This window comes from Plasmodium knowlesi (genome assembly GCF_000006355.2).
Source record: "Plasmodium knowlesi strain H genome assembly, chromosome: 12".
Lineage (NCBI taxonomy): Eukaryota > Apicomplexa > Aconoidasida > Haemosporida > Plasmodiidae > Plasmodium > Plasmodium knowlesi.
In genome coordinates, this window is record NC_011913.2 from 244,106 (window position 1) to 259,734 (window position 15,629).

General features: G+C 41.3%; 5 protein-coding genes across 5 annotated transcripts; 1 reads left to right on the forward strand and 4 right to left on the reverse strand.

Annotated features, from left to right (window-relative positions):
* Positions 1–41: 41 nt before the first annotated feature.
* On the reverse strand, positions 42–1,250 carry PKNH_1204900 (protein BCP1, putative; the record flags this gene model as incomplete). Its single annotated transcript, XM_002260066.1, has 1 exon — positions 42–1,250. The coding sequence occupies one exon, from the start codon at positions 1,248–1,250 to the stop codon at positions 42–44; it is 1,209 nt and encodes a 402-aa protein (XP_002260102.1).
* Positions 1,251–2,020: 770 nt separating this feature from the next.
* On the forward strand, positions 2,021–5,311 carry PKNH_1205000 (vacuolar protein sorting-associated protein 52, putative; the record flags this gene model as incomplete). The annotated part of the gene is made up of 1 exon (XM_002260067.1): positions 2,021–5,311. One exon carries the CDS (start codon positions 2,021–2,023, stop codon positions 5,309–5,311), a length of 3,291 nt encoding a protein of 1,096 aa, XP_002260103.1.
* Positions 5,312–6,242: 931 nt separating this feature from the next.
* PKNH_1205100 (uncharacterized protein) lies at positions 6,243–7,543 on the reverse strand (the record flags this gene model as incomplete). Its single annotated transcript, XM_002260068.1, has 3 exons — positions 6,243–6,778; positions 6,979–7,040; positions 7,230–7,543. The coding sequence occupies 3 exons, from the start codon at positions 7,541–7,543 to the stop codon at positions 6,243–6,245; spliced, it is 912 nt and encodes a 303-aa protein (XP_002260104.1).
* A 2,790-nt stretch (positions 7,544–10,333) lies between these two features.
* On the reverse strand, positions 10,334–11,617 carry PKNH_1205200 (conserved protein, unknown function; the record flags this gene model as incomplete). The annotated part of the gene is made up of 1 exon (XM_002260069.1): positions 10,334–11,617. The coding sequence occupies one exon, from the start codon at positions 11,615–11,617 to the stop codon at positions 10,334–10,336; it is 1,284 nt and encodes a 427-aa protein (XP_002260105.1).
* Positions 11,618–12,615: 998 nt separating this feature from the next.
* On the reverse strand, positions 12,616–14,217 carry PKNH_1205300 (plasmepsin V, putative; the record flags this gene model as incomplete). The annotated part of the gene is made up of 1 exon (XM_002260070.1): positions 12,616–14,217. The coding sequence occupies one exon, from the start codon at positions 14,215–14,217 to the stop codon at positions 12,616–12,618; it is 1,602 nt and encodes a 533-aa protein (XP_002260106.1).
* Positions 14,218–15,629: the final 1,412 nt, after the last annotated feature.

Below are 15,629 nucleotides of genomic sequence, written 5' to 3' on the forward strand. Positions count from 1 at the left end.
GTCTTCCTAGGTGAAATTTTCCTCCACGCAAATTGAGAAGATTAGCTACGACCAAATGTAGCACCACTAACTGCAGAACCAACCGAAAGGGAAGGCTCTGTGACACCCCTCTGCATCTCCTTAAGCGCCTCACCCACCTTGCCAAAGGGAACGACAAAAATTGTGATGAACTCCTTGTAGGTCACTTCCCTGTTCTTCCCATTCACCACTTCATAAAACTTCTTCACGTTGTTGTTGTTGTATAAGACATGGTGAGTCTTGTTTTGAAAAAAGTACTCCTCCTCGTAATTAGAAAAAATAATTTCCCCCTCTTCATTCTTGTAAACCTTCGTATAGAATAACAGGCAATCGAAAAAATAAAACTTCTTTTCACTTTCGTCTAGATCTTCAATCCCTTGAGACCAGTACACATCTTCAATGATATTTTTGTGAATTAGTGGAACTAACGTTATGGGTGTGTTTAGGATGCGATGACCAATTAGCAGGCCTATGTTTTTTGTTTCATTGGAGGAGAGCAGAAACGTGATTTCCTTTGCGCTCTCTACGTAATCTGGCACGTTGACTTTTTTCACTTTTTGCAGTAGGAATTCCTTCAAGGTACCAATTTCTGTGTACTGGTTTACGTTAATTATCGTTTGGAAGCCTACCATATTATAATCAACACTATTGGATAGGTCTCCTTTGCCATCTGTGGGATCGTCAACAAAACCTTCCTTCCCGCTAACATTCGGCCCATTCGCTACGCAAAGGAACTTCCCAATATTCTGTTGGTCGCATATAATGCTTACTAACTCTTCAGTACACTTTAAATTGGAATAAAGCTCTGTACTTCTTAAGAGAATCCTTACGTTGTCTTTGTATTTATCTGTGGGATCTATCAGTTCGAAATCAACAACGAGTTCGTCCTCCTCTTCGTTGTCTTCTTCTTGATTATGTTCTCTTTCCTCCTTTACCTTTTTTTTCTTCTTAAGCTTCTCCTTCCGTTTGCTCATCTTTCCTTTGATCTTCTTCCCTTTGATCTTCTTCCCTTTTTTTTTCCCCTCCTTCTCATCGGATTTTTTTACCCCTTTAAGGTGTTTTTTTTTCTCCTTTCCGTTTTTACCAACGGGGGCGTTACTCCCCTTTCCACTCTTCATTTTCTTTTTCTTAACTTCAAAATGGCGATTTTTTTTATCGTTCATGCGATCCTGCAGTGGGGCACTGCCTTGGTTTGCCTCGACTTCCGAAGGCCCTTTTTCCTGCTTTTCCATATCTGTTATGAAATATAGGGATTGATATGGAGGGAGGAGGGGGGGGGGGGGGGGTTGGATAGTGGTTGTAAAGCAGATTTATCAGTTAGTGCGCCACTCTTCTTCACTGATTGGGGGTTCTTCTCATTTCGGTAACCGCCCTCTGCGACGCTTGTACGAATGACTACTCCCACTCACAGGTAGAATGATCCTCTCTTCCACGTGGTGCTCTTAAAAATTCATCCGCGTAAATGGCACGCCTATAATGAGCTCCTACCTTGGAGTATTTTTTTTTTTTTTTTAAATAACTGTTCCTACTTCCTAGAGCGCTTTGCTACTTTGTATATCCTCCATTTTATATTCGTCCTTTCTGCATATCCCCCGTTGTGAGTGAAGAAATTTTTTTGGGGTGCATTTTTTTTTTTTTTTTTTTTTTTTTTTTTTTTCCGCCCCAAAAAGGTCACAGGTAGGTTGCGCATAAGTTGGACTTTCTCCAAAATGGAACAACACAAATTAACGGAATGAAACGTGGACTTCACAACACATTGGATGCTAAGGGTCGGAGCCCTTTTTTCTCCCTTTGAGAGAACTGCATGGAGATTCGTCCAAATGAAAAAACTTGCCTGACCACCTGAACAGGCAAGGTAAAAATTTAAAAAAAAAAAAAAAAAAAAAAAAAAAAAAAAAAAAAGGAGAAGAAGAAGAAGAAGAAGCTTAAATAGAAACTTAATTGGCAATCTGATGAAAGGCGGAAGCACATTTCCCCTCTTGGTAAGTCTTCCCACTCAACCATGCAATACGAGCGCATACAGGCATTGGTGAAGGAGTTCCAAGAGGACAAGTACGTCCTGAGGGCCTACGGGAAGATATATGCCCTGAACAGGTGCAAGGCGTACAGGAGCGTGCGCGTGGAAGATGTTGAGAGGCGTCGGCGCGCAGGGCGGGGAGAAGATCAACCCGATGGCGAAGGTGCCAAAGACCTCACTGAGGGAGGTGCAGAGCACCCCGCCCAACCAGATCGAATCACCCGCATTGTAAACAAAACGCTCCACCACTACACGAACGAAACGCTAAACCAGTTTTGTGAAAACGATGAAGAGCTGACACACGTCTACAGCCAAATGGACCACTGTAGCACCCTATGTCAGGAGCTGGAAACGGTGCTCACCAACCACAAGGACGAAATAACATACATATCAAGTGACATAAACGAAATACAGACGATCACAGAGAATATGTGTCACAAACTTCACAATAGGAAAATCACGTTGGAGTTACTAAACACATACATAAAAATTGTCTTAGTCACCCCACAGTTAATATGTGATATATGTAATGGACAAATAAATGAGCAGTTCATTGAAAATGTGAAAATATTAACGAAGAAGTTAGAGAATTGTGAGCATTGCTTGTTCGATTCCTATCCGAGTATACGTTCCTCCCATGTGGAGCTAGTAAAGTTGAAAAATAAAGCAATCGACCGTATACACAGGTTTTTCCGAAACAGTATTTATGATATAGAGTGTAGAAGATGCAATGTACACTTCGTACAACAACATTTAGGCAGGTTCCATGAATTGAATACGTTCCTATACAACAATTGCAAGGATGCTTACACCTACTTGGTGAACGAGTATGTTGCTATTATGAACCGTACCTATTACAACCTATTCCGCATCTACATGCAAGATTTGGAGAAAAAGAAAATGGAGTTCAATGGAGAGTTAACCATCGGTTGGACTGCTGCACACTTCGACCTTACGAACGGATCCAGTGATTTCCGCATCGGTGGGGGTTACCCTCTCAGTGACCCCTCTAACAGTCACACTAACCGAACGAACTTTGCAAACACACATGGTGAAGGGACCAACTCACAGACCGACTCACCCCTACAGGGGATAAACGCAAACCTCAGTCTCCTCTCTGCAAAAAACAAAATGATGAATATTCTGGGCTTCGGTTCCAAGGAGAGTGCGACCACTCAAGTAAAGAAGGAAAGCCTTTTCCCTCTGAATAAGCGGACAAGCGTTTTGCACGACTTGGCCTACTACCCGGGGGATATACCTACCCCGGAAATTCCCACCGGAGTTCATAGCCACGGAGAACCTCCTCCTACTGATCCCTCCATTCCCATCATCTTCACCACGGACAACCGCCCACATTACTTTGAGTCCATTTACAAATCCTTAAGTAAGCTCTTCCTGGACACAGGCACAGCGGAGTACCTCTTCACTTCCAACTTTTTTCGGAACCATGAGAATCACGATTTTCTGTTTCTTTACGTGTACGCCAAGACACTCACTCTCCACTTCGACTTCATGTATTATTACCTGAGTGAGTCCTTCGACTTTATTGCACTCTTCTGTATTTATATGATTAACCTGAACAACGAATGCCTTGCCAAGAGGAGGGGTATCGCTCCCTTGTATGAATTTATCAATCGGATTCAGAACCTGATTTGGAACCGAATCGACTATGTTGTTGGTGAGAACGTCAAGTCAATTACCCTTAAGGATGGAGAAATGAATCGTAGGAAGATGGATGACCAAATGGCAGAGCAACGAAGTATCCCTCTTAACAATTCCCACCAGAAAAATAGTCTATATAACTTTTTCCACCTTAACAGTGCGCAGACGGGGAGTGCCTACCTAAGTAGTGGTGGTGTTAATGCGTCCAGTGGTTATACCTTACCAGGGGGGGGTACTATCAATAACGCCTCTCCCGATCGGGTGTGCACCACTTCATCAACGACTCATTTCCGTTCAACAGACCAAGGGGAAGTAGAAGAAGCGGCCACCATGAGAAACACTTCTGTGCAATATGGCTCCTCTCACGGAGAGTGTAACCAATTGAAGGGGCATACCGAAAGAGAGAGCACTTTTCCTCCTCCCCATGGACACGTACATCCCGTGGTTAAAAGGTTTTCAGACTTCTACTGCTCCTTAGTTGTTCTCACAAAACTGTCTCTCCATTTCGAAAAACAACACCACGTGCAAATGTGTTGTGGCGTTGTTTCATCTCGTGAGAAGGAAAACCCACAAGGAAAGAAGGACTCCCCCCCTTCTACCACTTTGGCCGTCCACGCAGAGGAAGAACATCCCAATAGGGGAGAACCCCTTCCGACCAACCAAAATGGAGGGAAAGGAGCAAAGTCGACCGACAATGCAAAGTCGACTGACAATGCAAAGTCGACCGACAATGCAAAGTCGATTGACAATGCAAAGGGGACTGACAATGCAAAGGGGACTGACCACCCGGGTGATGATCTGCAAAATTTTAAAGAAAACATACAGGTGAAAAGCCGAACTGACGAAAAGGAGAACCAAATTGGTTTACCTGACAGTGGGGTGAAAGAAAAACAGAAGGAATGCAACGATCGTAAGGAAGGAGAAGAGTCGGAACGCATATTAAAGGAATCTTTCAAAACAAATCCACAAACGAAAGGTAATCAAACCATTGAAGAAAAATATGGACACCTAAAACACTTCATCCAGAAGTTAGAAGGAAACATAATCGATGTTTTAGCTTTTCATAAAAACCAATTTGCACACAGTAAGGATCAGCTCCTCTTTCTCATTAACAACTATTGCCACATGATAGATATCATGAAATGCAACAAAATGGACGAGGAGAAAATCGAGCGCTTCGACCAACTATTAAATAAAGAAATCAATGCATACGTAGAATACCAACTGAATCATTATGCAACGGATTTGATTCTATTTGTCTGTAAACATGAAGAGATAGTCGACAAGCTAAAGAAGGATGGCTACCATCCCAGTGATTTCACATCTGAAGTAGATGTAAAATTAATGGAATCTGTAGCCATTCAGTTTACCAAAAATTGGAAAGACCTTTTTAAAAACATCAAGCAGGAAGTTACCCTCTCCTTTATCCATAACGACACTTCCGCACAAGTACTAAAAATGTTGAATACACAGATTCTGTTGTACTTCACCAGATTCCATCAGCTACTCAAGGGGTTCTTCGCCCGCATCGAGCCACCCCCCTGCGTTGAGAACCTTCCCTCCGTTGATGTGGTCCTGGTCCAGATTAAGAAGGACGCCAAGGCGGCCACATGAAAACTTCAAGGAAGTTTGCAATTGAAGGATGAACACGCAGTGTGGGTGAACTCCCCTAGAGGAAAACTTCATCAGAGGAAAGAGACAACCGAATCAAGCAGCCAAATTAATCATCCGATAATGCACTCCACACACACGCTTCAACACTTCTCCCCCCCACCCCAATATATATTTTACCATTTTTTTTTTTTTGTCGCTCCTTACTACACACATCGAAAAAACTTAGTGTAACACTGATTAATAAAATATTAAAATTTACGGATCGGAAAATTTAATCGGCATAGTACAAAAAAGGGGGGAAAAAAATATACATCGAGGGAAAAAAAAAAAAAAATAAAAAAAAAAAAAAAAAAAAAAAAATAGCTAATATGGCTAAGAATTCATGGCAGAGCACATCACGACGGCAAAAAAAAAGGACAAATTGAGAACCGCACAACGCGGTCGGCCGGTGATGGCTGTCAGGCGAAAAAAGACGCATAAAAAAATACATCTCGATGCGTGTCCTTGTGGGTTCCTGCATATGCAAGAGGTACACGCGCAGTGAAAGATCTACTACCAAAAAAGGGCATGTAAAAAAAAAAAAAAAAAAAAAAAAAAAAAAAAAAAAAGACGACTATGATGAGGAGGATACTATTTAAGTGGTGATTTAATGCTCACTAAATTCTGTCTATCGTCTTAACTCTGGCACTGTGTGGATTGTGCAGTGTGCATGGCACGGTTGCTACATTATGTGCACTGAATTATGCCAATTCGCTTCGCAACATGGAGATCTGTTCATTCTTGGCACGACAGCCACTCACACCTTCACAATCATCCAGGCATGCACTAATCGGGCTCGCCACAATTTAGAAAATGGCAAAAAAGAAAATACAAATCCTCAACGAAGAAGAAAAGGTACTCCCGTTATCCCCTTGCTCACTAGCCAACGCACTTAACACTGTTTACATGATGTTACGTTCTCAGTCGACGCCTCAATGTCGAGCTCTCCATTCGCTGTCACAACAGCCGGGCCATAGTAGGCCATGGCATTCCTAGACTTGTAGTACTCATTGCGCATGGCACTCTGGGTTAACTTCACATCGTATCGGTGACTTATTGGCTCAAAGAGTAGGCCCCAAACAACACTGAAAAAGAGACTCATTCCCAAGAAGAGACAGTAGAACCAATCAAGTGATTCAAACAAGGCACTGTTAAACAAGGTTAAGGCTAACACTTCTACAAAAGCTGTGGCTATGTAACATGCCCCACATATCCATCCCCAAGCTTCTCCTGCCCCCTCGGAATGGTACACCTCCAAAAAGAAACAACCTGATCCGTACAGAAATAAACAAAAGGCATCTATCAGTCTTGAACTAAAGTATAGAATCCATGATGAACCCGCACCAATCTTCTCCTCCATCCAGGGATCGTCAAAGTAGTAGGAAGATGCCATCAAACATATTAGAGACAAACTCCAAGAAACGGTACCTAACATATGGACATGAAGGAAGAAATATCACATGTGTTTAATACACAACAAATGGGCATATGTATCCATATTGAGGAGAGGGGGGGAGATCAAAATGAAGGATAGCCTCACAGAGGAGTAACCTTCCAGAGGAATAACAAGGCCTGGATTGCTCTCATCGCCCTTGGGTTGCACTCATCGCACTTAGGTCACTCCTTACCCATTGATGTGGCCTGTAGCAAAAACTTCGTCCCGGCTCGATATCCTCTCGATTGCTTAATACTACAAGGGGGAAGAAGGTATGTGTGCAAACATTTGGTGGATTCATTTCTCAATCATGCACTGTGTAGTGGGATCTCCACGAAGGGAATATCCACATCTGAAACGACTGTATACATCAACATGCACGGTATAATGGAAGGTACACCCACGGGGAAAAATAAACTCCCTCTTCATGTTGAAAGAACCTACCTGCTATCATCCTCAGTCAACTGCAAAAACGACATGATCAGGAGCGTTCCCAGGAGAAAACCCCCTATACTAAAAAGAACCAAAGGCATTGGAGCGTTCCCGACACTTCCTGGTAGTGCCCTCAAAAAATTTAAAATACCCAACGGGTTCTTCCCAATTAATGTTATTGAGCAGACCAACAAGATGTACGAAATGAACTGAATGAGGAATCCTACTCGCAAGTTGAAATTCATGAAGAAATCCCAAAATGGCTCAAACTGGGGTCCGCGGCCTTCGGGGGCTTCACCCGGGCGAACCACGTATGTGAAAAACATTTTGTCTAGAGGGGATGGAATTCTTTGTCTGGGGCGGAGGCTATTTGGTCGATTAGTGTATTTTGACACTTCTCACACTTCTTTCACTTCCTACCTGAACTGACGTACGTGGTGCGGGCCGAACTGTTTCTGTGTTGTCTAAATGGTTGCCTTACCTTGTGCGTTCTTTGCGCATGTGTTCACCCTTCGCCCTTGCGCAGTTGTATCTGCTACTATGTCTTCTCTTCGTTCTGTTCGCTCGCTCCGCGTTTCGGCTAAACAGCGGCACCGGTGCGCCGAGTGTAATTGCGCGCGTACGTGCGTGTGTATACGTGGTATACTTGGTCCACGCCTGTGCAAAAAGAGGGAGCAGGGGCGCACTGGACAAATCACTCTAGACAAATTACTCTAGACAAATTACTCTAGACAAATTACTCTAGACAAATCACTCTAGACAAATTACTCTAGACAAATTACTCTAGACAAATCACTCCGGACAAATCACTCTGGACAATTTGCACTGTACAACTAAGCAGTCCCAATTACTCTCTTCGGACAAACAATTTTTTTTTTTTTTTTTTATCACACGTATGCTGTTGCGGGGTCGACGAAATGCCGTTTTCCTCCCTTCAGGGGCGCAGTGCGTGTAGCACAGGTAGTACGTGTGTGTGCGCGTGTATAATGTACGCGCGGAAGGACATGCATTCGTGTGTGCTACGATTAGCGTCCACGTCAGCACAGTTGCTCACTGATTCAATTTTTTTTTTTTTTTTTTTTTTTTATTCAAAAAAAATCTCACACTGAGTTGCGCACGTTCGTGTGTTAAGCGTGCTGTTAACTCGGTTTGTCAATTTTATTCATTCAAACATTGGGTTAAACAATGAAACATGCGAAATGGTTTTACAAACGCGGGGACAGAAGTGGAAACAAGCAAATGCTTCATTCGAATGTCAAAGCTAAAAAAAAAAAAAAAAAAAAAAAAAAAGACGAAATAGAAGAAAATGAAGAAGAGTACGCAAAACGTGGGTTAGTATTATCTGTACGTTTGTGCATATGCGCATTTTTTTTTTTTTTTTTTTTTTTTTTTTTTTTGCCATAAATTTGCATGTACACACAATGTAGCGCTAGTTTACCTTTGTGGATATTTTTTTTTTTTTTTTTTTTTTTTTTTCCTGTTCATAATTTTTTTTTTTTTTAAGGGGGTGATTTTTTTTTTTTTTTTTTTTTTTTTTTGATGGGAAAAATATGTACATGTGCAGGCGATTGTGCAGCGACGTACACATTGAAGGGTTATCCTACGCCGCAGCTACTCTTGGGAGGGAGTCGCCACTTGGTTTTCCCCCCTCAAGTGAAACAAAAAGTGTCTTCCTTGTAAGTGCGCTCTTGCACACGTTCGTGTATGCATACACAACCAACCCGTGCTTACATACATACGTTCTTTTACCGGTACACACCCTAGAAGCGATAGTTAGAAAATGTGTTAGAGAATTTCCATTGCATTTGTACAAATGCTTTTCTGCGTTCTGAAAGTGGTTTTCCTTTCTGACAACTTGTGGGGTATGCAGTACAGGTGCGCAATGTGTGCGAAATAAAGCAACATGAATTATGCCACTTCATTGCGTTCCTGCGCTGCGTACATTTCGCCAGTGATGTACACAAGTGGACCGTGAATCGCCACCGTTTTATTTCTACCTCCCACGTCGAGCGGCGACCTCGTGAGTCCACGTATCTACAATTATGAGGAAACAGAAATTGGATCGTGGCACTTGGCACATGGAAAAAAAAAAAAAAAAAAAAAAAAAAAAAAAAAAAAAGACCAATTTATCCCCATGTGTGTGCACGCCTGCTTCAAAACATGTAATAAATTTTTTTTTGCTTGTTATGGGAGATGGTTATGACCCTCGATGAGGAAAATCCAAATGTGGACAGGGTCATCATCCATAAGAAAAGTTCTTCATTTGGCACTTCGTCTTATCAGTAAATGCTGAAGGAGGGATTACTTTGCATTGGGTTGAAGTCAAATTGTGCTAATCCGATTGTACCTCTTCCTTCCCATTATGGGGCGGAAAAAAAAAAAAAAAAGAAAGCACCTTCGTAAGGATGAATGATTCATCCAAGTGTCATTCGTTACATCCTTTTTGGGTAACCATGTTAAACACCATCCCACCACACATATGCAACTGCCTATCTGTGCATCGGTACAGCCGAACCGTTTTCACGTTAGCTACCCCCCAAACATGTAAGAAGTGTTCCTAACCCTATCGGTATATCTATAAAATAGGTGACAAGTAGGAGCACCTTAAATATATTTATTCTAATGTTCGATGTTGCCATCTCTCCACTTCACTTTGTGGAGATACTGTTCCTCTGTTCACACATAAGGTTGCAGTGCATAAAATATGACTTGATCATATATATGCAGCACCTTCCGTAACGTATAACAAGTTAACAAAGTTAAACTTAAAAAAAAAAAAAAAAAAAAAAAAAATGCCAAAATGGGGGTAACAAAAAATGGGAATAAAAAAATAGTCCAGTCAGGCACACCATGAACGGGGGGGGGGAGTTAACTAAAAGAGATGGTTATTGCGCAGGCCGCACATTATCCAACAGATGGATATGCATACGAATAAGCATAAATAAATATATACATGCGCATATAAACATATTCCTCTATGTAGATCGCTATGATGGGGTTAGCTCTAGCCAAGACACGTCCTGAACCCCTCATGGATAAACCCAACTGGGTAGCAGGCAGATTATATATATTTCACCGAGGATGATCTAGCCCTTCTCTGTGGGATGGGGGTATCCTCATAAGCCACCTCCACGACCTACCTCTCCTGGGGGTGAATTATAATTGGTACCTGGCACACCCTGGTTCTTCAGACTCTGCACTTGTTCCAGAATTTCCTGGAGCTTTTCCTTGGGTGTGTTCTTAATAATAGCTAGCTGTTTCTGCTTCTGTCTAATTTTATCTCGAACGAATCTGAGTCTGTCCTCTGAATTTTGTAGCATTAAGGCATCATATCTATCGACAATCATAAGGTGAAAATCGAAAGCCGCAAAAGATGCAATCTGGACGAAAGCTTGTCTTTGTTCAGGATCAGAAGGATCTACTTGAAATTTCTCTAGTTTTGCATCTATGGATTCTTTTAAATCATTTCTTAATTTAATATTCATAGATGCAAATGATTGATCAAGTTGTTCCATCAGTTGAGATTCTAAACTTGTACACTGTGAATGAATCCTAATAATTTCATCTACCATTTTTAAACTCTCCTCTGCATCTGACAATCCTTTTTTATCTTCAATTGGTGATACCTTCCCTAAAATACATGGTTCCTGAGAAATAATATCCTCTATTATAATTCGACCTCTTACAATTCCCTTTACAGCTAAATTATTCCCTACTTTTGTAATATCCTTAATTTCTGCATAAACAGCTAAAGGAGCCAAGACTCCTGTTTTGTGATTAAAAAAACACATGCCAAATATTTTTTTTTTACTTCCATTTATGCTTACTTCCCTAGTCATATTTTTAAAAATATCTTCTACATTTTCTCCATTGAATTGCATGTAGTCTTCGAAACCTACTTGTAGTGGCGATGGCTCATTGGACATTTCCTCTAACAGGATTGGGAAAAAACCCATTTTGTTATCTTCATCAAATTCCGGTATCCACTCATTGATTCTTCCCTTTACATTTCGGGGTACATCTTCAATAATTGGCTTGTCCGTCAAACTTATTTTGTAATTCTCCGCATACAATGTGTTCCTTTTCATCGTTTCTTCTTCCTTCTCCCTTCGTCTTCTCTGGGGGGTTGCATTCCTATACGGTTTGGAAAAGGCCCTGTTGAGGAGGTAACCATATGGGTAGCCATTACCCACCGAGTTCTTCCTGCGCCCTTCTCTATGCCCATTCAGGGGGGTACCTCCCCTATTCCCAGGTATGTAGGATTCATTTGCTAAGATGTTCCTGTGCCTATCGCTCGGTAGTGTGTTTCTCTTGGCGTGCGATCCCACGGAATACAGCAGAGCCTTCAGTACCACAAGCCAGAAAACGCACAAGCGGAACACAGGGGAACCACCTTTCATGTCGTACCGAGCCCAGCTGCGTTCGTTTTTTCCCTCCAATTCATTTATAATAAACTACGCGTGGAATGTGCACGCGGACAACGGGTTGAACAAAATCACAAACGGAGAGGTTGCGGCGCCTTATTTCCTATAGAACGGAAAAAAAAAAAAAAAAAAAAAAAAAAAAAAAAACATCAAGAGGATGAAGCTGGCATCAGTGTATTACTCCTTGGGTTCCTTCTCTCAGCTAGCTCATCGCGGATGTGGCAATGTGGGAGAGTATAAAACCGTTAAGCGGGTGGGTGGGTTACTTTTATTTTATTTATATATTTTTCCCCCTTTTGACTGCACATCGGGAGGGTGAAATTACGTCAAGGTTGTTGCTCCTTTTAGGCTTTTCATTTTTTTTCGCCCCGCTATGCCGCGTAAAAGTTTTATCGTTTTGTTACGCGATTTGTTAGTTTGCATCCCGTCCATAGCGATATCCCTCGTATGTTCTCCCATCTGCGTTGTTCTTTATCTCAAAAGGGGGCACTTTGCCATTACATAATGGAACGCGCACCGATCGAAACGTCTACTTGGTGTGGTGAGGTTCTGCACATCAAGAACAAACGCATATTGACATAAACAAATGGGCGAAGTGGTACACATCAATGCCGACCGTTGTAAAGGCCTATTTGAGCGACCAACAACTTGGAAGGATTACCCTGCTTGCCTTTTCAAATGGCTTGACAAAACATAAGATCAAGGAATGAACTACTCAGTTGATTTGAAAATGAGCAGAGCACTAATTCGGGGAGTTGAACTAAAAAAATTAGAAACATAAAAAAAAAAAAAAAAAAAAAAAAAAAAAAAAAAAGCAAAAGTGGCAGATGCAATTGGCGATCGGCCATGGTGAGACAGGCAAATGTGCGAAGTCGCGGAGCAAGTGAAAGCTATGGGGGAGAAAGACAAAAATCTGTTATCCACTCGCCCCTTGATGTTACTTCACACCGCTACGCGTACGCCTGCGCCTTCCCCTACGACTCGAGCGGGTTGTACTCCATATGGTAAAGCCGCTTAATGTAAAACACAAGGGATAGTAAAATACAAAGGGCGCAGAAGACAAAGAGGCTGTACAGGTAGAAAAAAGGAATTTTTAAAAACATGTTGTCCTTCCTTTTGTATTCATTATAAGTCCTAGGTCTCGTATTGGTCGAATGATAAGGACAATTGGCATCGACAAACCCGATCCGATTCTTCTGAATGTCAAAAATAACTTGTCTGTTTTTAAAAAAGGTTAATCCCAATATGGGCTTATTATTTACCTGTTTCTCTATGCCCTTACACCAAAAGTTTTCCTTCTTGTAGAGATACGAATGTGGTTGCCACTTCATTTTGTAATTATTAGATAGAGTTACAAACAGATCGGGTAGCCCATCCAGGTACTTCCAACACTGCACTCCTTCTACTATTTTAACACACATGTTCTCCTTCTCGATGATACTTTTCAGGGATTTCCTGAAATCCTCAAATTCAACTAAAGGATTACTAAAAGATTCGTTTTTCATTTTCAACCTCTTATTCACATCAAAGGAATTATTCATATCTTGAATGCACAGGATATCGAAGAAGAAATTCAATTTGTTGTATAGATCCTCTGGAATGTGTGTGAATGTACTCCCTGAATCTACAAGCATTTCTAGCCCCTTGCTTGAGCTCATCATGTTTGTTCCAAATAGGTCCATGCCCCTCAGCCTTATGTAGTAGTAGTACTTCCTTGTTATATTTTCCCATACAATTTGTTCTGCTTCGCTCAATGCCGCCAATTTTGTGTCTTCCCCCTGTGGAGAATCCCCGTTCAGTTTATTAGGTTCACCTTGCGAGGCTTGCTTCGGTTCCTCATTCTTCTCCTTCTCTTTACTCACGATGTAGGCCAGATCATACCCCCCCGCGATGAGTTCTCCACCCTTTTCGGAGATACAAATGGCGAACACCTCCTTCAGTTGCGGGGCATTCTCAAACAGAGAATTGATAAACGTGGGTATGCCTTGCGGCTTGGAAAGACTCATCCCTAAAACCCCAGTCGCCTGCTGATATAGAAAGAGACTCTCCTCATGCATATGACACCCCATAAGCTTCCTAAAAATTATCTTTTCATTGCTGTACGACGTCATGGTAACTACATCTGAGAAGTAAAATCCACTGATTTGTGAACCCTCACAGTAGGACTGCAGGTACTCACATTTCCCATTAACACAATTCAGGTTATAAGGACACTTCTCATTTTCACAATAGAGAATGGATGATGTTTTAGAATTATTTAGGTTAAAGGGATTTTCCATGTGAACCCCACATTTCTTACATCCAGCGCATGGAAAACTCAAAGAGGATGAACCCGTGTCTAGGATTAAGGAAATTTTCTGCTCCGGGGTACCAATTCCTATGTCCAGGAAATAGTAGGCATACTCGTCTATGTCTCCATATAGCTTGTACTTATACAGTAGGTCTTTCTTCTGGCCTTCTACTGTCTCGCTTTTGCAATTTGTATTCAACGTACATAGGATTAAAATGCAAATGACTGAAAATATCATTCGAGAAAGGGAACCGCAAACGCGATTCCCAAAGCTGATTACACCCATGTTTTTTTTTTTTTTTTATAATAATACGCTCGCTGCGAGTTACATCACATATGGCACTTGCGTTTTACAGCATTACCTTTGTTTCGCGCATGGTTGGTTGTGCAACTTGGGGGTTCAAAGTGATGGTCAATGTGGTGATAAAATGTGAAGGGGAAAATTGGAACACTGGCTGTTCGACCGTTAAGTTGTTCACAAAAGTACCAACTGTGTGTAACGGCCAATTGATCAGTTCCCTTTTTCGATCGCTCTTTTCTTTTTTTTTTTTTTGGGGGGGGGGTTTAGCGCACGGGTCGAGGGTGTCACTATGGACACCTGTGCAAAATAAGCGGAGTTCTTTCCTCTGGATTAATTTTTGCGTTCAGCAAAAGGTGGAAAACAAAAATGGAGGGAGGGTTACACCGGCATGTTCCTTCTCACCTCCATTCGTGTTTGGCACAGTAGGGTAAAATATAGCGCTCTCATGTAAAATGCTGAGAACATATAAATAATGGTTAGCTTGCCAGGGGGAGAGAAATTAAATAAAAAAATAAAATAAAATAAACAAACTTCGGGAGAAGCAAATCGAACGTGTTGTTTTTCCCTTCACCCTTTACAGCTTATCTCCTTTACAATTTTCTTTGCCAAATTTTTTTTTTTTTTTTTTTTTTTTTTTCCCGTGTTTTATGAAAAGGGATAGTTCTGTCTCTCCCCTGTTTTGCTTTTCCCTTTTTCGACACGCAAAAACAGGAAGAGGGAAGGGACTTTGAGAAATCCTCAGAATTGCAAACACATTCGTACAGAAAATTCGGTCATGATCAGAGCTTCGTTCACTTAACAGATGATCAGGGATTTATAAATTTTCCACCCATAAGGTGCGTGTGTTATTATTTGTTCATATGTTATCGCTTCCCCCATTCGATCATTCAAATGTGTTACGTTCATTTGGTACCTCACATTGAAAAAAAAAAAAAAAAAAAAAAAAAAAAAAAAAATTACACAGCTTACGTTCAATGTAACCCTTGGGACGGTCAGGAGGAAATGAAATAGCCATACGACATATAACTCCTGTAGTTTATACATATCTATAGGCACATGGCGATAACTCTCCTTTCCGGATGGGACAAACCACACCTACTGAAGCTGCATACGCATGGTTTATGTGGTCACGTTTTACACGGTGCCTGCATTTGTCCGTCCTCCTCGATTGAGGCAAAAAGCCTCCAAAAAAGCCACTTTTTGGCTAACTCGAAAAAAAAAAAAAAAAAAAAAAAAAAATACAAAAAAAAATACAAAAAAAAATACAATTCGAGGAAAACAGCCATACATAACATAAAAGGCGCAAATTTTTTTTAAAAAAATACGACAAAAAAATGTGAAAAGCGCAAGAACAGAGCGAAGAAGGAATAACTTAGTCCACCCACTAATCGCGTCAT